Here is a 19,653-nt window from a genome sequence, read left to right as displayed (position 1 = left end):
CTGCAGGGAGGAGGTAAGCCTACTGATAACAACTCCAGACATGGTATTGGGTGTTCCTCCTTCTGTGATGGAATTGTTTTGCTCTTTTGGCAGGCAGCTCATTTGCAGAAGCTTGTCCTGACGCCCCTGTCAGCCCTGCGGTCCCTTTTCCCAGGGCCCCAGAAGCTAATCCAGAAACGCTATGACAAACTGCTGGACTACAACAGCTACCTGCAGCGGGTGGTGGCGGATGAGTCAGACTTGGCCAAAAGGGAATATGAGGCCCTCAATGCCCAGCTTGTGGAAGAGCTCCAGGTGTTCAACCGGGCCGCGTGGAAGATTCTGTTGAACTGCCTGTGCAGTTTCATCACCCTCCTCAGGGACCTGATGCTCGTGGCCCAGAGGGTTTATTCCACGGTGGTGCCGGTAAGCACAGCACCAGCACTTGGCTACCTTGGCCTACGGAATCTGTCAGAAAGTACAGCATGCAAAGCAGCCTGCTCATAGCGTGCCTGAGTGTAGTGTATGGTGTGGCTTCTATTTTAGCTGAAGCCAGTCAGAGAATATTCTGCTCCTTATCGCTCTTCTGCACAGGAAGGTAAAATCAATTTTCCTAGTGCTGGTTTGTTGTGACTTATACCCTTGGAGCTCTTTTTGGAAATTCCTTTTCAAACACCAAACATCTTTCCGCTTTGCTCCCCTCATTGATGGAACCAATGTAGCTCCATCTGCCTGATGCTATGTTGAAGCTTATCAACTTATATTTTGTATTCTCTTCCCATTTAACCGTTTTTAAATGTTAACCATGACTGAGACATGGATCCAAAAATAAGGCCATCTCACTGTAATGACAGAAATAGGATATCAGGCAAACCAGTCTTTGTTTTGCTTTTGTTTTCCTCCAAAGAAGAGAAGCCTGACGTGTGTGTGTAAAAAAAAAATATATATATATATATATATATATATATGTATAAATATATGTATATATCTTAGCTTTCCATTAGGGTATGATTTTAGAACTATTTTCTTTTTTTTAAAGATTTATTTATTTATTTTTTGGCTGCCTTGGGTCTTAGTTGCAGCACACGGGATCTTCGCTGAGGCATACAGGATCTTTTGCTGCAGCGCGCGGGCTCTTTGTTGTGGTGCGTGGGCTTCTCTCTAGCTTGTGGCATGCGGGTTTTCTCTTCTGTAGTTGTGGCACGTGGGCTCTGTAGTTTGCGGCACGTGGGCTCTCTCGCTGAAGCACGCAGAGCTCAGTAGTTGTGGCGCGCGGGCTAGTTGCCTTGCGGCATGTGGGATTTTAGTTCCCTGACCAGGGATTGAACCCACATCCCCTGCATTGTAAAGCAGATTCTTTACACTGGACCACCAGGGAAGTCCTTATAATTATTTTCTGAAGAGGAAGAAAGATATTTACAACCTAATATCAATTTAAAAAAAATCAGCTTCGTTTCTTGGCCCTTCATTTCAAGTGTATTACTTATTATTCAGCTCGTGTGATATTTAATGGACATTTCGAGGAAAATTAATTGTCCCTACTTTACTTTTTATTGTATAGTTAATTAACTTTTAACTTATCATCTGAATTAAATTAAGTTGAATAAAGAGGTGCTACATTTACTTGGCTCAAAAGGAAGAACTATTTAAAAATAAGTAAGCAGTCCCACACTCATTCTGTGCCCAAACCCCTCCAACTCCTGCTCTCACCCCAACTGATATTAGTTCATTTTTATATACTTAGAGTTTCTTTGTGCCATTAAAAGTAAATGCAAATATATATTTTTATTTCCTACACAAACTAGCAAACTATAGTACATTCTGCAACTTGCTTTTAACATCCATGTTAGTACATAGAGAGCTTCCTCATTTCTTTTACAGCTGTATATTAGTCCACTGCATAGTTGTACAATAGTGTGTAATCAGCCTCCTATTTTTTTGGTAACAACTTTATTGAGATATAATTCACATACTATATGCTCCACCCATTTAAAATGTACAACTCAATGGTTTTTGTATATTCGTAAGAGTTGTGAAACCCATCACCACAATCAATTTTTAGAATATTGTCATCACCCCCAAAAGAAACTCTGTACCACTAGCAGTGACTCCACATTTCCCCTAACCTCCCCAGTCCCACACAACCACCAATCTACTTTCTGTCTCTACATATATGCTTATTCTGGACATGTGGCATAAATAGAATTATGCAACATGTGGTTCTTTGTGAGTGTCTTCTTTCACTTAGCCTAATGTTTTCAAGTTCCATCCATGTTGCAGTGTGTTTCAGAACTTAATTCCTTTTATTGCCAAATAATATTACATTGTATGGATATGTCACATTTTATTTGTCCATTCATCAGTTGATGAACATTTAGGTTATTTCCACTTTTTGGCTATTATGAACAATGCTGCTATGAACATTCAAGTTCTTAGTGGATGTATGTTTCCATTTCTCTTGGGTATATACCTAGGAGTGGAATTGCTGGATCATATGGTAACTTTATGTTAACCTTTTGAATAAATGCCAGTCTGTTTTTCAAAGTGGCTGCACTATTTTACATTCTCAACAGCAATGATTGAGGGTTCCAATTTCCTCACATCTGTCTTTTTTATTATGGCTATCTTAGTGGGTATGAAGTGATATCTCATGTGGTTTTGATTTGCATTTCTCTTATCAGTCCCCTATTTTTAAACTTTTAAAGTTGAAGTGTAACTTAAAAGATTATATACAGTAAAATAAAAGAAGGAGCCTTAAAACACCCAGTCTTCAAAGGGACAGGGGAAGGAGTAGCTATAGGAATGTGCAGAGAGAGCTAAGTGGACAGGTTTACCTGACAGGATCTGTGACTATCAGTCAATACTACAGAAAGCAATAAATACTAAAGAAATTTATTGGGAAATAAATTTCCTTATCTCACTTTCCTCCCTTATTCTGATTTCCTGTGGGTGCTTCTCATTGCAAGAACCCATCTGGAAACCAGAGTGCAAGGAAGCTGTTGATACACTCTATACTGGTCAGCCTTCCAGAGCACAGAGCAGGATGGAAATGGAAAAAGAATAAATTTGAAAAGACAAACAAAAGATATTCAGCACACAAAGTGAATGCTGGTTAGAGTTCAGCAATACCACACTATGATTACTTTTTCTTTTATGTATAGCTTTTTTGTTTTTCTTAAAGTTAATAATTGTGTTTGTCTTTTATCAGCTTAATTTTCATTTGCCTAACTTTATTTGCCAGTTTGACTGGATCACTTCTTAAGACATTCAGATGTGTGATATATTCTATTAATTGTGTCTTCTTGCAGAAATCTCTCAGAGAACTGGTTATCTTTTTTATCTCATAATTAACTGTAATCCTGGGATTACTTCATCATCATTCTGGGGAATCCCTTTACCTCTCTTCTGTGTGGGATCTCACATTTCCTTATCCCATGTTGACCTTCTTTCTTGCTTTCTGCCTTTATTTGAGGGAGCAAATTTCTGAGTAGTTTCTTAAGAAAGGAAAATTGGGAGGTTAATATTTTGACACCTCAAATATCAGAAAATGTCTTTATACTATCATCATATTTAATTGATAGTTTGTCTGGGTGTAAAATTTTAAGTTGTTCTTCCTGAATTTGAAAGCATTCCATTGTTCCATTGTCTTCTAGCTTCCACTGTTTCTGTTGAGAACTCTGGGTGCATTTTGGTTCTTGATTCTTTGTATGCACTTTCCCCACCCTATCCCATTCTAAAAGTTTATGGAATTTTCTTATTGTCTTCATCAGTCTGAAATTTAATGATGATGAACCTTGGTGTGTCAGATGCTTTGTGGGATCCTTTCAACCTGAAAATTTATGTCTTCCGCTTCTAGAAACTTTGAACATTTCATTGATGATTTTTCTCTCTTCCCTTTCTCTTTTCTCTCTTTCTGAAATTCCTGGGTTTTTCCTCTAATCTTGTATCTTTTTCCACTTATTTTCTGTCTCTTTATTGCTTTGCTCTACTTCCTAAGAAAATTTCCTACTTAATCTTCAAACCCATCTTTTGATTTATTCTTATTTCTGTTCCCATGATTGTAATTTTTGAAAGTTCTTTTTGGCTTTCTTAAGATGAAAACAGGTTGCTTTTATTTTTATTAGGTTCTTTCTTTCTTGTTATAGTTATGACTTAGATGTCTGATATACTTGATCATTCACCACTGATAAAGAGTTGAGGACGAATTGGCAGCATTGAGCACCTAGATAGGCATTGAAAACTCTAAGCATCCACTACTGTGTAGAGTAATTTGACTGCAATTTCATTTGGGAACTCCTGATGATAGCACCATTAGGTCTTTCCTCTTAGGCTGGTCAGAGTCTCTGGAGATGTCCCTTCAAGTTTTCTGCCTAAAGGGTAATGGTTGACTGCTAGGCCTGGTTGGCAGGGTCTCTGGGTCCAGTCTATATCCACTCACTTAACTACCCTCTTTCTAACATGGGTCCCCCACCATTATTTGTGCTTAGTGTCCCCAGTCTAGATACTCTCTGATTTACCATTTGCAGAAAAGAAAACTTCATCTTCTGCTAAGGTAGGGAAGAAGCAATCACCAAGATTCACTGAAATGGAGAAAGAATCTGGGGATACAACTGCTTCAAAACAATTCCAGTTGTCTATATCTGCATAACAAATTACACCAACCATGGTGGTACAAAACAACCAATAGTCATTTCTTACTATTGTTTCTCATAGTTCTGGGGTTCACTGGGATCAGGTAATCATTCTCAGTGTCTCAGTCAGATAATAGCTGGGGCTGAAGTGGTCACAAAGACTTTCTCAGGCCTCTAAGATTGGTGGTGGGAAGACGACAGAAGACTCAAACAGCTGGGGACTGGAATAGCTGGGGCCCCACAGCCACCCACCCATCCCACCACCATCCCCACCACTCCCCACTCCATCTTTCAACATGGTCTTCTGATATGGTGGACACAGTGCAACTGGACTTCTTCCATAGCAACTAAAGTCTCCCTAAGGTGAGTGTCCCAAGAGAAACCAGCAGAAACTGCATGATCTTTTTTAGCCTAATCTTGAAAGTCAAACAGCATCACTTCCTTTATTCTATTTATTTCAATATTCTATTCATTGAGGCAATCATAAATTCCCACCCAATTTTGAGGGAAGGGGACATTGACTCCACCTCTTGATGGGAAACATATCAAAGAATTTGCTTATTTGTTTTAACCACCACAGGATCTTAACCAATGTTTCTTGTTTTAGCCTTTTTCTCCTTCCTACTGTACCACCCCACCACATTGGAGAGCACCAGTGCCATCAATTACTGAGTCTTTCTTCCCAAAATTTTATTGCTATTGTAATTTTTTTCTCTGCTGTTTCCTTTTATTTAAGCTTGAACTTAAAAAAATCCTTGTCATTTTTGTGGGATTTTTGGAGACAACAAATTAGATGGTTTTGATATAGGAGTTTTAATGTTGCCCTAATTTTTCGCTGTGGAATATGGTATAATTTTTCACTGTTCATCACAGATCTACTAAATTCAATACCTAATATGGTTAAGTATTTGTCTGGGAACGTCGTATTTCTACCTACAGGTACCACTGTTGGCTTCAAGCATCTCTGAAATTCAGAATCGAGTACTAGAAGAGGTTCAAAATCTGAATTTTGTGAAGGATAACAGTGCTACATTTATTGAGAGGAAACTTAGTTTTGAAAGGAAGAAGACTGTGCAAATTCTGGTGAGTTTGGTAGCATTCAGTAACAATGATGACTATCACTTTTTTGCCTTGATCAAATCATAATATATTATTTTCCATATCACTTATGTCATTCTAATATCCTATAGTTTACCTACTTATTATATGTAGAATTTCTTGTCTATTTCTAGCCTCTATACTATGAACTCCATAAGGTCATAGATTTTTTACCTGTTTTGTACATGATGTGTACAAAACAAGTGCCTAAATCGTGCCTGACACAAAGTAGGCACTCTATAAATATCTGTTGGATGAATGAACAGAATTTTATAGAGCAAAATCATTACAGTTCGAACCTTTCATTTTTCTCGATAAGGAATCCCAGTTTGCAGAGATGAAGTGGCTTTCTCAAAGTCACTTAGTGGCAGAGCTGGGACAGGGGCCAGGCCTCTTGACTCCTGCCTAATTTACTGATATTATTTCCGGGAAAAATACATGCACATGTACAATTTACTTAATTAAATATTATTTATCAAGTGCTTAATACACAAGTGATTGCCTACAGCATGGCAAAGAATTAAAAAATTGTTCAACATCAAAGAAGGATTAGAACCTCTGCCTTCGTATTCTCAGCTGAATTTTCTTTTTTCTCTACAACACTGCCCTCATGTGCTAACTAGAGAATCTTTACCTGCATAACTCAGCTAAATACTTTCACATAATAACTTGATCTCTGCCTCAACATTGAAATAATCCTTAATCAATGTATGGCTTCAATAGTTAAAAAATCTCCAGAGAAGAAATATCTACCAATATTTATCTGTGCGGATTTTATTATACATCTATCTGAACCAAAAGCTCTCCTTACTTCTCCCAGCCGGAAGTGCCACGTCAGAATGACACTCACCGCTGCAAACTTCTATCCACGTACAGTACAGAGGAACTCTACCAAGCTAAGCGCAAGTGCAACGCTACACAAGAATATGACATCAATCTTCTGGAAGGGGAGTTGGTGGCTGTGATGGAACAGAAGGATCCGTTGGGGAGTACCAGCAGGTGGCTTGTTGACACAGGAAGTAAGTTTTTTTCATAAGAAGCAAAGAACTTCCACCTCTCTTCTAGTTGAGATTTTCCCAGGGGGCCTCTGTGTCCTTCTCTAAATGCAACTGTTTGGAAAGAGTTATAAATAACCATGTTTCTTCTTTCTATTTCCTATCCAGTTATAAAAGGATATGTGTATTCCTCCTTCCTAAAACCCTACAATCCAGCAAAAGTGCAGAAGGTGGACGCCGAGAACAGGTTCTGTGATGATGATTTTGATAACATCAGCCTCTTTGTGTCTTCACGACCAGCCAGTGACAGTGTCACAGGCACCCCAGAAGGTAGCATAAGTGATAGCAGCTCATCTCTTAGTGGAACATGTGGGAAGTCTGAAACAAACAGTACTGATGTTGACAGTTTTCAAGAGGTAGATGAACAGGTAAGAATTTGAACCTGATGTAAAGACGCTTGGCTGTTGCAATCATGAAAGATGTTCTGTCTTACTGTGAGACTTGGTGGAAGTGTCAGCTTCTCTGTAGCACTTCTCTCTAGCACTTCCTCTCTGTGCACCTTTTTGCAAGGAATTTAATTCTCTGAGCCTGTTTCCTCAAATGAAGAAAAGAGGACAATAATTCCTACTTTGCAGAGTTGATGTGTGGATATTAGAGATATTAGATATTAGAGATAATTTTATATGTAAAGTGCCCAGCACAGAGTAGGCACTGAATAAATAGTAGCTGTTACTACTTAGAGTGAAGTGAAGATGGTCTCTTATTCTTCCCCCATGAGAGGAAAACAGCTCAATACTGAACAGATCACCGCCATCAGCAACATGTGGAAAACTGACCGTAGTTCCTCTGAGAGCAGTATCTTCATTGCGCTATCTATGAATCAGTCATTTTTAATCTCTTGCATAATGACATATACTACTGACATATACTGAAACTTTTAAAAGCTACCTTTCTCTCACTTAACCAGTGCAAAGGCTAGTGGCATAACCCTTTCCCAAAATGGTAAGTTAACTATAATATAGGGTTCCTTTTTGCTACCTCAGAAATGTTAATCCCCAAGTGGTGACGAACTAACTGGTCCCTTTTTAAACTTGTTTTTTTTTCCTTAGTGGCCTTTTTTTTAATCTGTATTGGGTCTTCGTTGCTGCCCGTGGGCTTTCTCTAGGTGTGGCGAGCAGGGGCTACTCTTCGTTGTGGTGCGCAGGCTTCTTATCGCAGGGGCTTGTTGCGGAGCACAGGCTCTAGGCACGCGGGCTTCAGTAGTTATGGCACATGGACTCAGTAGTTGTGGCTTGCAGACTCTAGAGCACAGGCTCAGTAGTTGTGGTGCATGGGCTTGTGGGATCTTTCAGGGCTCGAACCCATGTCCCCTGCATTGGTAGGCGGATTCTTAACCACTGAGCCACCAGGGAAGCCCCTAGTGGCTTTTTATTAATTAATTTTAACTTCTTTTTTAAAAATAAGGTTAATACATGTTCTTTGTGGAAAGTTAAAACAGTAGAAAGATATATGTAAATTAATAGTAAAGGTCTTTATTCTCTCCTCAGTCCTACTTTTCAGAGACAACATGCAGGTATATCTTTTCAGATATTGTATTTACATGAGTGAATTTATACTTAGACGAGTGGGAACATATACGTGGTACATAATTTTTTTCAGTTAACAATATATCTTAGATAAAACAGTACCTAAATATCTACCTTCTTCCTTAAAAATTCTGCATAGTATTTCATTATCTGGATACATCATAATTTATGTAACTATTACCATAATAATAGACATTCAGAATATTTTGAGGTTTTTAAAATTTCAAACAATATTTCAGGCCAGATCCTTGTTCATCTATTTTTATACACTTATATATGAGTATATCTGTAGGGCAAGTTCCTGAAAATACTGGAGTGTCAAAGGATATGTAAAGTCTTGATATACATTGCCATACTGCTCTTCAAAACTACTTTTATTCAACTTCTTTCAACAATACATTGATTGCTGTCCAATTCATGACTGATACATTAAAAAAGTTTTATTAAGTTCTTATTTACATATCATACAATGTATGCAATTTAAGTATACAATGCACTTTTAGTATATTAACAGGGTTTTGCAACCATTACCTGAATCCAACTTTAGAACATTTCCTTCACCCTAAAAGATCCTTTGAACCCATTTGCAGCTCCTCCTCTTTCTCACTTTTAGCCCCAAGAAATCTTTAATCACTTTTTTCCTCCATAGATTTGCCTTCTTTGTATTTTCTGTATTAATGGAATCATACAATATGTGGTGTTTTACAGCCAACTTCCTGCACTTAGCATGTTTTTTGAGATTCATCCGTGTTGTAGTATGTATATGTATTTTGTTGCTTTTCATTGCCTAACGGTATTTTACTCTATGAATACAGCATATTTTGTTTATCCATTCACCAACTGATGGACATCTGGGGTAATTTCTATTATGAATAATGCTGCTATGAACATTTGTGTGTAAGTCTTTGTGTGAATTTCATTTTCTTGAGTAGATCCCTAGGAGTGGAACTGCTTATTGGTAAGATTAAGTTTTTAAAAAAACTGCTAAGCTGTTTTTCAAAGTGACTGCCCCGTTGTATGTACCCAACAGCAATGTATGAGGATTGTGAATTGCAGTTTCTCCACATCCTTGCCTTATTGTCTGTCTTTTTTATCACAGCCATCTATCTTAATGGAAGTGGTGTCTCATTGTAGTTCTGATTTACATTTCCCTAATGACTAATGCTATTGAGTATCTTTCATGTTCTTATTGGCCATTCCTGCATCTCCTTTGGCGAAAGGTCTTTTCAAATATTTGCCCATTTAAAAAATTGGGTCATTTCCCTTCTTATTATACAGTTTTAAGAATTCTTTATATACTCTGCATAGAGTTCTTTATCAGATATATAATTTGCAAGTACTTTGTCCCAGTCACTACTGATTCTAAGCTCATTTATACATTACTATGTGTTCTTACCACTTTTCTGTCTTGAAGTTTCAAACACCCTGTTTTTCTATTACTCATTCACTCTCTTAGTTTATTCAGAGTTTCTATAAGACAATATAATGTTATAATACCAACTGATAAATGAATTTTTATTAGTGAAATCTATATACTTGATTAAATGTCCTGGCTGGCTTTTAATAACTTCTAGGTTACTAAGATAACTTTCTAAGTTATCTTAATAACCTAGGACAGACACTGGAGGACCAAATTTGTGAAGATGACCTAAAGCTGGCTTGATGTTGAGTTCTAGTTTTTACTTGGCTTTACAGGGACTTTTAGATTAAGCACCTCACTTAGGCTCTTTCAGCATGAACTGTATAGTCTAAAATTGCATCTAGTGCCTACTAGCTGCTACTGCAGAGTAACTGTCTTTGAGTAAACGTATTATGTATCATGAGAATTAGATCCATTAGAAGTTTCCATTGCTGAGAGGAAAAGTAATGAGATAATTTTCTTTTGCCCAAAACAGAAAGTATATTAATGATATCTCTCCATAAAGTGCTACTTGTTTTCTTTCTCCTCTGAGTTTCGAACGAATTCAAAACAGACCCTGGTGTCAGGGATATAAATCTAAACATTACTACAAATATAGCTGGATTAGAAAATGCAGCTTGGATCTGCGGCCACATAGAATCCCCTATACCTTTGCTTTGAGTTGAAATAACACAACCCAAATTGCAGGTCTCTTCTGATCAAATAATAATGGCATGATCTGTATTAGTTTTCTATGCTGCATAACAAATTGTCACAAACTAAGTAGCTTAAAACAACATAAATTTATTATCTCACCGTTTCCATGGTCAGAAGTACAGGCAACAGCTTAGCTGGGTGCTCTGCTTGGAATCTCAGAGAACTGAAATCTAGACGTTTGCTTGGCTGTGCCTCTTTCTGAAAACCAGGGTTGTCTTCCAAGCTCATGGTTGTTGGCAAAACTTAGTTCCTTGTTCCAGTAGGAACAAGGTCTCCATTTTCTTGCTGGCTATCAACCAAGGACCACTGTCAACACTCAGAGGCTGTGCGCAGATCCTTGCCACGTGACTGTCCCTATAGGCAGTTCACGACATGGCTGTTGGCTTGCTCAAGGCCAGCAGGAGAGCATCTCTCTGATTTCAAATCTTTCCCTTCAGAGGTGACTGGACTCTCTTTTAAAGGACTCACCTGATTATGTCAGGCCCACTCAGGATAGTGTTCATCTAACTCAAAGTCAACTTATTAGGGACCTTATTAGGCACCGTTGTAAGATCCCTTTACCTTTACCATGTAATGTAACCTAATCACAAAAGTGAAATCCCATCATATTCACAGAGGGGATTATACAGAACAAGTTCAGCAGGAGGTGGTAATCTTGGGGTTCTCCTTAGAATTCTGCCTATCACAGTATGTAAGATGCCTTGTTTGGCAAGCAGGATGTTGGACTAATGTGATAATCTTTGGTACTTCTTGAAGAGGACCAAGTTTAATAATGGCTAAAACCAAGTTTTAGAGGGAAGTAATGGCTGAGAATCAGTGCTCTTTTCTTTTTTCACATAAATAATACTGAGAACATAATTTTTGACATCAAAAAAGTTGTTTTGCACTAATTCTAGATTCATTGTCCGGTCCCTCCTCTATACATTTTTCAGCTGCTTATGATGATAATGCTATATATCTAGTGTGTCATTATTTTTAAAGTGCTTCAAAAGTCAGCAGGCTGTAACATATTTAAGTAGTCATTAAATGATGCTTTAGAGAGCTATTTATTGACATGAAAAGATTTTAAAATATATTTTGAAGTGAAAAAGCAGGTTGCAAAAATTATGTGTACAATAATTACATGTTTATTACCACTTTAGGTAGGTAGGTAGATAGAAAGAAAAGTGGAAGAAGAAAAGGAAGAAAGGATAAAAGAAAAACAAGATATTAATAAAAATTAGTAAATTTCTTTGTTTACCTTTATTTAAAATTGTTTTTTACAAAAATTACTTGTGTAATAACAATTCATAATTGTTAACTAAAGAACAAGAAAGCTTGCTCCTGGTGGGTAAGAGAGAAGAATGAGCATTTTTCATGCCATATAACTATCTTGGCTTCCTGAGCTAATATAATACTGTAAATGCTGGTTTTGTAGCTTTTTAGTTTTGGAAAGAAAGATTAAAATACATTATGATTTTTGTTGTTGCTAACTGGAGAACTGGGATGAAATCAATAAAATGAAATTCAGTGAAGATAGGTAATGTGGCCCACTAAGGGAGAATAATTAAATGCACAAATATAGCATAAGGAAATGCTGAACTGGCAATGGTACCACAAGGAAAGAGCTGGTGGTTATGAACAGTAGGTAATAAATTGGGTATGAGTCAATAATACAGTAATACAGAGTGTTATTTAAAAAGAGTAAATGCTGTGGAGAACTGGGTTGTAGTCATAAAATATTGTCCATAAAATGCGTCAGAGCTTTACAGATTGCAAAGAAGCAACTAATAAAATATATTTTCATAAATGCCAAGGTTTGGAAAAAACGGATTAGATGATTATGTCTTAAATTTACAAAATTTTAATGTGTCTGGACCAAAACATAATAACACTGAAAGTCCAACAGCCTAGAACAATTAAAATATTTTTTTAAAAAAGAGAGAAAACCTTTAGCTCTTAAATCCATAACAGATTGAAAACTTCTAACCTGTAGTCAAACGTGATCAACTACCATCTCTTTAAAAGCAGACTTACTTCCATTTTGAGTATCTGTCTTAAGTGGAAGCACAAACATATATAAAACCCGAAAAATCCTCATCCTAAATTAATTTTGGACTATGACCATCTAAAATATTGAAAGTATATATTATAATTTTGTACTTTAAGTTTACAATTTTATGAGAATCTATATTGAGCGTTTAAAATATAAGCTTTGCCATAATTTCATAGCAAATAGATGTAGGTGGAAGATTTTATATTGCCCTTGAGAGTATATATGCCAAATTGAAAGACCACCACAAATATTTAGGAATCATATATTAGCAGGTAATTTGACCTGCTAAAAAATCTATAGCTGCACTGATAAAGTATATACATTATGTATAAAAATTGCAAAAGATGGCTAGCAACTGCTAATGTGGGCTCTTAAGATTATTTCAGAAGCTGTGTTATGATACATGATATTCCTGAAAGCTTTTGCAAACCAAATCCTCCACTCTGTTCTTGTGAATATATTCAATGTCTTCACTTTCTAAACAACAAAACATATTAGAGATTCCAGTCCCTTTCCACAAGAATACACTCTGCACATCCTTGCTAGAACAAGAGTTTGGTTCCTAAAGTGCTATGAGAAATGGACCAAGAACAGGATTTGGAGTTAGAAGATATGGTCCTAGCAGTACCAACTAGCTCTATGATTATGAGCTTGTTACTTCTTTAAGTCACAGCTCACAGGGTTGTTGAGGATAAAGCACATTTGACATGTAAACTGTTATGAGAGTTATAAAAGGTGGTCATTATTGCTACCACTCCACTGCTCAAGAATTTATGGCATCTCCCTTTTTGTTCTCTCTTTACTTTTTAAAATTACAAAATAACCCATGTCCACCAATCTGTCTTGTATGTATCTTGTATGACACAAGATGATCTCTTGAATGTTCTTGTATGATATCCAAGCCCTTCAGCCTTACTTTCAAATCAAATCAACATATATTTGAATTCCTACTGTATACCAGATGTGGTCAATGGAAGTTGAAATGTGGTTCCTCTCTCTGAGGTGGAGCTCATGCTAGAGCTGATGAGATGATATATAAGTCAGTGGTATCAGAATACCATCAAAAGCTAAATAGTTCAAGATCTAAAGAATAGCTTACACTGTACCTATATAGTTGACCCTTGAACAACTCGGGGGTGAGGTGTGCTGACCCCCTGGGCAGCTGAAAATCTACAAAAAATTTTGTCTCCTCCAAAACCTAACTACTAATAGCCTACTGTTGACCAGAAGCCTTACTGATAATATAAATTCTTGATTAACATATATATTGTATGTTTATGTATTATATATACATACAAGAAAGTAAGCTAGAAAAAAAGATTAAGAAAATCATAAGGAAAAGGATACATTTACAGTACTGTACTGTATTTATAGATACTCTATGTCATCTGTTTACAAAATGAATCATTTAATACCCACTTCAATATTGTATTATATGATACAAAACACTGTAGGTGTTAAATGTATTGCTAACACTAGACATCAGAAATGAAAAAATAATATGAAAAAGCAATTCATATTTATTTACAGGTATAATGATTCATGCATTGAAAACAAAGCAGCAGCAATAGGATTGCTTTATGGTAGCCTAGTGTAATCAATATGATTGCTTCATGGTAGGCTAGTCTATACACTAATGACTGAATCATTATCAAATTTTTATGGCATACAGTATTATAGCCATATTCCTAGTACAATATTGGAAACATTGTTTACTTTAAAAAAAAAACACTTACCTGTGATGATAGGCTGATACGCAGTCTCTCCAATTATGAGGAAGAGGCATACTGAACAGTAATATAATTCTTTGAAAGCAAAGTTATAAAACAGTAAGAAAACGAACACATTTTTTTATGTTAAATATCACTCATCTTATGCCTATGCAAGTAAGGGTAGACTAGTTACTATATTTATTTTAAGCACTCATGACATACCTTACTTTTTCTTAATTTTTTTGATATTTCTAAACTATGTGGTTCATCTGTGAGTTTTTTCAAATAGTTGCAAATCTCTCCAAATTTTTCCAATAATTTACTGAAAAAAATCTGCTTATAAGTGGACCCACTCAGTTGGGTGTTGTCCAGGGGTCAACTGTAGTCCCCCCTCCACATTACCCAGTCTCTTTCCTGCTCAATGGAGTCACCTTATTTCTCATAATTTCCTTTTTATATTGACCTTCAATTTTGAGAAAGTTAATCTGCTTGCCTTTCCCATATACTGTTTCCATGTATTCATCTCTGTACCTTTGAATAAGACATATCCACCCCTTTATCAACTTCGTCACCTGTAAAAGGTTACTTCTTCCAAAACACAGCTCACAATTAGCTGATATATATATATCACCTGCATTTGTAGGGCGTTTTTTGTTTTGTTTTTTTGTTTTTGCATGTGCTCCTTTTTATTGGCATTTGTTTTGCCTAGCTGGGTTATAAGTTCTCTGATAACATAATATCTGGTTATTAATAGATACTTAATAACTTCTAATTAAATAAATGAATGAATAAATGTTGTTAGTTGATTGCTAAATTTTATACCATAACCGAACATTTTTATTAACAGTCTTATGATTTTAGTGGAGGAGGGACTAGTCACTTATTTAGAGGCTTCCTATGCATCTAATAATTATGAAGTACTCTTTTGAGGTTAAAGAAAAATTCTTTTGACAAATATATTTTATTAGTCTCTCTAGGTCACTCAAATAATTTAAAATTATAAATTTAATACATTGTCATTATAAAAGTTTATAAAATGAGTTAACAAATAAAAATGAAAATCACCTCTAATTCTACTACTCAAAGAAAACCATCTAACAATATTAGACACATATTGCACATCTGATTCTGTATCTTTTGGGTGGGGGCGCTGAGCACTTTATCATAAGAATTTTCCTGTGTTATTAGTCTCAGAAAACACTATTTTTATGACTACAAATTTCCTTAATGTAAGTATCTAGAATTTAATTTTTGCTGAACCTTTAGTGTTATTCCAACTTCCCTCCCACTTTTCACCTTATAAGTAAGTCGGTATTGCAGTAACATTATTATGCAATAGTCTGTGCCAATGTTTCTATTTCATAGAAGAGACTCTTAGAGCTATTTCTGAATCAAAAAGAGTTAACATTTAAAAAATCTAATAGAAAGTGCCAAATTGCCTTCAAGAATGGACAGTTTAGACTCCTCCCAACAGAACAATAAGAATGGAAATTTCACTCTATTTTCATCTTGGGCCATACTTTAGCAAAATAAATCCAACAAAGGAGTTGGGGAGTGACTTTGGAAAAATAAGAAAACTTTAGCATTTCTTCTAAAAGCTTGGAAGTCTTTATTATGTTTGTCTAAATTTTTAGGCTCTGCTTCTAATAATGTCATTTGCTTCTGTGTCTAGATTTTCTATGCAGTTCATGCCTTTCAGGCACGGAGTGACCATGAACTCAGCCTTCAGGAATACCAAAGAGTTCATATACTTAGATTTTGTGACCTAAGTGGCAACAAAGAGTGGTGGTTAGCTGAAGTTCAAGGGCAGAAGGGCTATGTTCCAGCTAACTACCTTGGGAAGATGACTTATGCTTAAGAAAATAAGCCTTTGACTTTTATTTTCTGGCAAGTTGTTGACTGACTACCTCATAAAACCGACATTACAAAATGTTGACCTAGGAATCAAGAAACCTCCAAACTACATGAACTGATACCATACCAGGTTTTAAGGAAGACTGTACTTCCAAACAAGATTATTTCAAAATGTATTATGAAGAATACATGTTGAAGGAAACACTAAACAAACAAATAGCAAAACAAACAGTCAAAGCTCCAACTATCAACTAGTTAAAAGTGATCTTCTGAAAGGGTAAATGTATTCTTTATCGTCATGAAAGGTTGGATTTAAGGACAAGGTTTTTTCAATTTACTGTATTTTATTTTTCTGTATTATATATTTTGCCTTCAATGTTTTTGTTTTTCATATTCTCTTTTGCACACGCATGCACATATATACATACACACAAATATATACCATATACATTACATGGTTTACACACATATATGTGTACTATATGGTATAGATTATATACACATATGCATGAACCAGGGAGTGTACTAAAGAGACACAAGAATAGAAATTGTACACTTAATTAACAGTCAACTAGAAGTCTGATATGGACCCTCTATTTTCTTTTTTTGGCCACACGGCACACCACAGGGCATGTGGGATCTTAGCTCCCCAACCAGGGATGAAACCCGTGCCCCTGCATTGGAAGCATGGAGTCTTAACCACTGGACCACCAGGGAAGTCCCTGGACCCTCTCTTTTAATGTAAGTTTCGAACTTAAAAAAAAAAAAAGAAACCTGAATAACATAATAGTGATATCATTTACTGAATGCATACCACGTGCCGGACATTGTTATAAACACTTTATATGTGGTAACTTATTTGATACTCACAACATTATGAGGAAACTGTTGCCTAAAGAGGTGAAGTAATCTATTTAGCCCAAGTCACACTGCTAGTAAGTGGTAGGGCTGAAACTCAAACCCAGGTCTGGTTCTGCGGTCCACACCCCTAACCACTACATGGTATACATTTACTATGAGCAAAGAACATAGTGATAAAAGTAATGAACATTGATGAGGACCATTTTCCTCTTAGGTCCATATTTAAGTATTGAGAAGTTTTTCAAAATCAAGGGCTATAGGAACTTCCATGATAAGCCTAGAGAAAAGGAAGCACCTAGGTTTATTATTTTTATTTTTTGCTTAAACATTTTTTAAAGTATAATTGTTTAAAAACTATCCTACGTGATCACTAATGATACTTTCATGAGAAAATATTTTTGGATCACTCAATCATGTAGATGATGAATGGGGAATGTGTGTTCCATGTTCTGAGCTAAGATGTAAATAGTTTTAGTTGCTGATTAGTACTTAGACCAGGTAGGCATTGAGGATAACATCTGCTGTAACACAATGTCCCGGAACACTGAACTTTAATTTAGGAATAGCTCAGAACTGTCCCCTAAGATTTCAGGCATATTTTGTCCCAAGACATTTTATTGAACTAAAGATGCTTCTTTGAAACAGAAAAAAGATTAAATTTGACTTGGTGGTTTCCTTTAAACACCAAAATAAGGTGGATTTTCATTGTCCATATAAAATGTGTTAATACACTAAATTTTAAGATTAAAATTACTTTCAAAGATTTGATCTCTATAATATATATCGTTACATATATTACTGAGGAATACGAAAAACAAATGAAGAATGCTGCTTCTCAGAGAGCTGTTGACTTTAGCATACATATGACATGTATAACCACAGAAATTCATGATAAGGCTTTACATGACAGAAAAATTTATATTTTATGATACTGTTTCTAAAATTCTTAATTTAAACCTGCACTTATAAAGTTCTACTTATAAGTTGTTTCTGCATAAAATTTTTTTTGATGAATAATTTGCACAATTTATTTTGCTTAGTGAGTTGTATGCTACATCATTTAATTGATTTAGAAAATAGAAAAAAATGTAAATATTGGATTTATATATTAATTTATGTTACCATGCTTATTGTTAAGTATTTTGAATATCACCCATGGAAAGGCCCCATATTGGAGCCAGCAAAATGTCCAGTGGCTGTCTTCACTACAGAAGGAGGCATATTTCTTTTATTTTTAAAACTTTTTTTTATTGGGGTATAGTTGTTTTATACATAAAATATTTTTTTGAGTTGGATACCAAAAGAAGACTGGATATATAGGGACTTTTTGTCTTTTAACTTGTGCCAACTATGAATATACCCAACCCGTGGGGAATTTTTATATAATTTAAATTAGTTGTGACCTAAAAACTCCCCCCACCACCCCCAAAATGAAGCATTATAAAAGTAACACATATCTGCTTTTCTGGCTGATATAAGTGACTAGATGTATATGAGAAGTTTTGTCTACCTGTGTGGTCTTAGGATTGATGCTTCCAGTCTGACCTTACAAGACACCACACCACTAAAATCACAGCTGCAGTTAGTTGCTGAGCAAGAGTTGTAATGAAGCCACCTTCTGCAGTCCCCCACTATTGTGCAGAACATCCATTACATTGTTGCTATTTTAAAAATACAACCTACATTTCATATGCCATTTAGGCTTTTTTTTTTTTAAACATTATGCGATACATTTGTTTTCTAAGTATGTTATTTCAAATCAAGTAATTGTAATTTTGAGGTCAGGAATTATTTTGTTGGGTCTAAGGGAAATAAAATTCCAAGACAGTTATGATGTATATAAGTCTTCAAGAAGTTTAAAAAGATAAAACTGTTGGTGCCATCATTACAATTTAGGCAAGGTATGCTAATATAATTATATATTCTTTCTTTATATCTTTAAAATTAAATGTTATTTTATAGTATAGAATTCTCTGAAATAGGTATTTTTACCAAGAATGAAGGGGAAATTTTTGTGGCTAGTTTTCTTCACAAAACAAATAAACAGGTGTATATATACATTTTATTTAGTATTTATTTTTAAATACAGATGCCTTAAACTATACACATAATAAAGTTTAGAAATTATAAAAAAAACAGTAATACAAAGTTACCATGGGTGCTTAAGTCATGTGAAAAAGTCACAAGGCCACTATATGAACATTCCTTATATTTTAGAAAAATATCTGGTCTTAGTATAAAAATTCTATGAAGGAGGAATTGTGCAGAAGAAATAAAATGCACATTGTTAATCATATAAATGCAGCATTGCATGGAATACTTTTAAGTGCTGGTATATTCCATATCTTCCCTAAACTATAACTTGGACTTTTAGAGATGCTTGTCACTATTTGTGATGAATATTTAGATGATTTACAAAAATTAGTAAACATGGAATTAAAAACTCTTCACTTTTCCATAAACTTCTTGGACTTTTGTCAATTGCAAAAACCTCTCAAAGTTCTGTGAGTAAAGAGAGGAAATCTTCATATTCTAAGATGGCAAAACCACTTTACTTAAATCCTGTTTGTCATAACTACAGTTTCTTAAGGCACTCAGTGCACCCTTCAATACTGAATACATCTAGAAACCTCACAAAATTTAAGCTAAATTAGGCATATAAGTTTACATTATCGTTGATGAGGAAGGAATTAAATTTGATTGATTGGAAGGACACTAGACTTTATACTCTCGAGATATCCTACTACTTATGGAATGATACTATTTTTAAAGTCTATTTAAAAAAA

The 19,653-nt window shown here is 35.4% G+C and overlaps 1 protein-coding gene across 1 annotated transcript in view; it reads left to right on the top strand.

The window, feature by feature from the left end:
* Positions 1 to 16,010, top strand: part of ARHGEF38 (Rho guanine nucleotide exchange factor 38) — a gene marked incomplete at its 3' end in the record, with an annotated part of 152,975 nt that extends 136,965 nt beyond the window's left edge. Inside the window, exons 10-14 of the mRNA XM_079920519.1 lie at positions 94 to 405; positions 5,550 to 5,693; positions 6,529 to 6,727; positions 6,872 to 7,131; positions 15,825 to 16,010. Coding sequence (XP_079776645.1) covers positions 94 to 405; positions 5,550 to 5,693; positions 6,529 to 6,727; positions 6,872 to 7,131; positions 15,825 to 16,010 — 1,101 coding nt within the window. The remainder of the gene's footprint in view (positions 1 to 93; positions 406 to 5,549; positions 5,694 to 6,528; positions 6,728 to 6,871; positions 7,132 to 15,824) is intronic.
* Positions 16,011 to 19,653: the final 3,643 nt, after the last annotated feature.

The sequence above is a fragment of the Stenella coeruleoalba genome (assembly GCF_951394435.1).
Source record: "Stenella coeruleoalba genome assembly, chromosome: 4".
Classification (NCBI taxonomy): Eukaryota; Metazoa; Chordata; class Mammalia; order Artiodactyla; family Delphinidae; genus Stenella; species Stenella coeruleoalba.
Note: the sequence above shows the minus strand (reverse complement) of the source record. Positions and strands in the feature narration are given on the sequence as shown.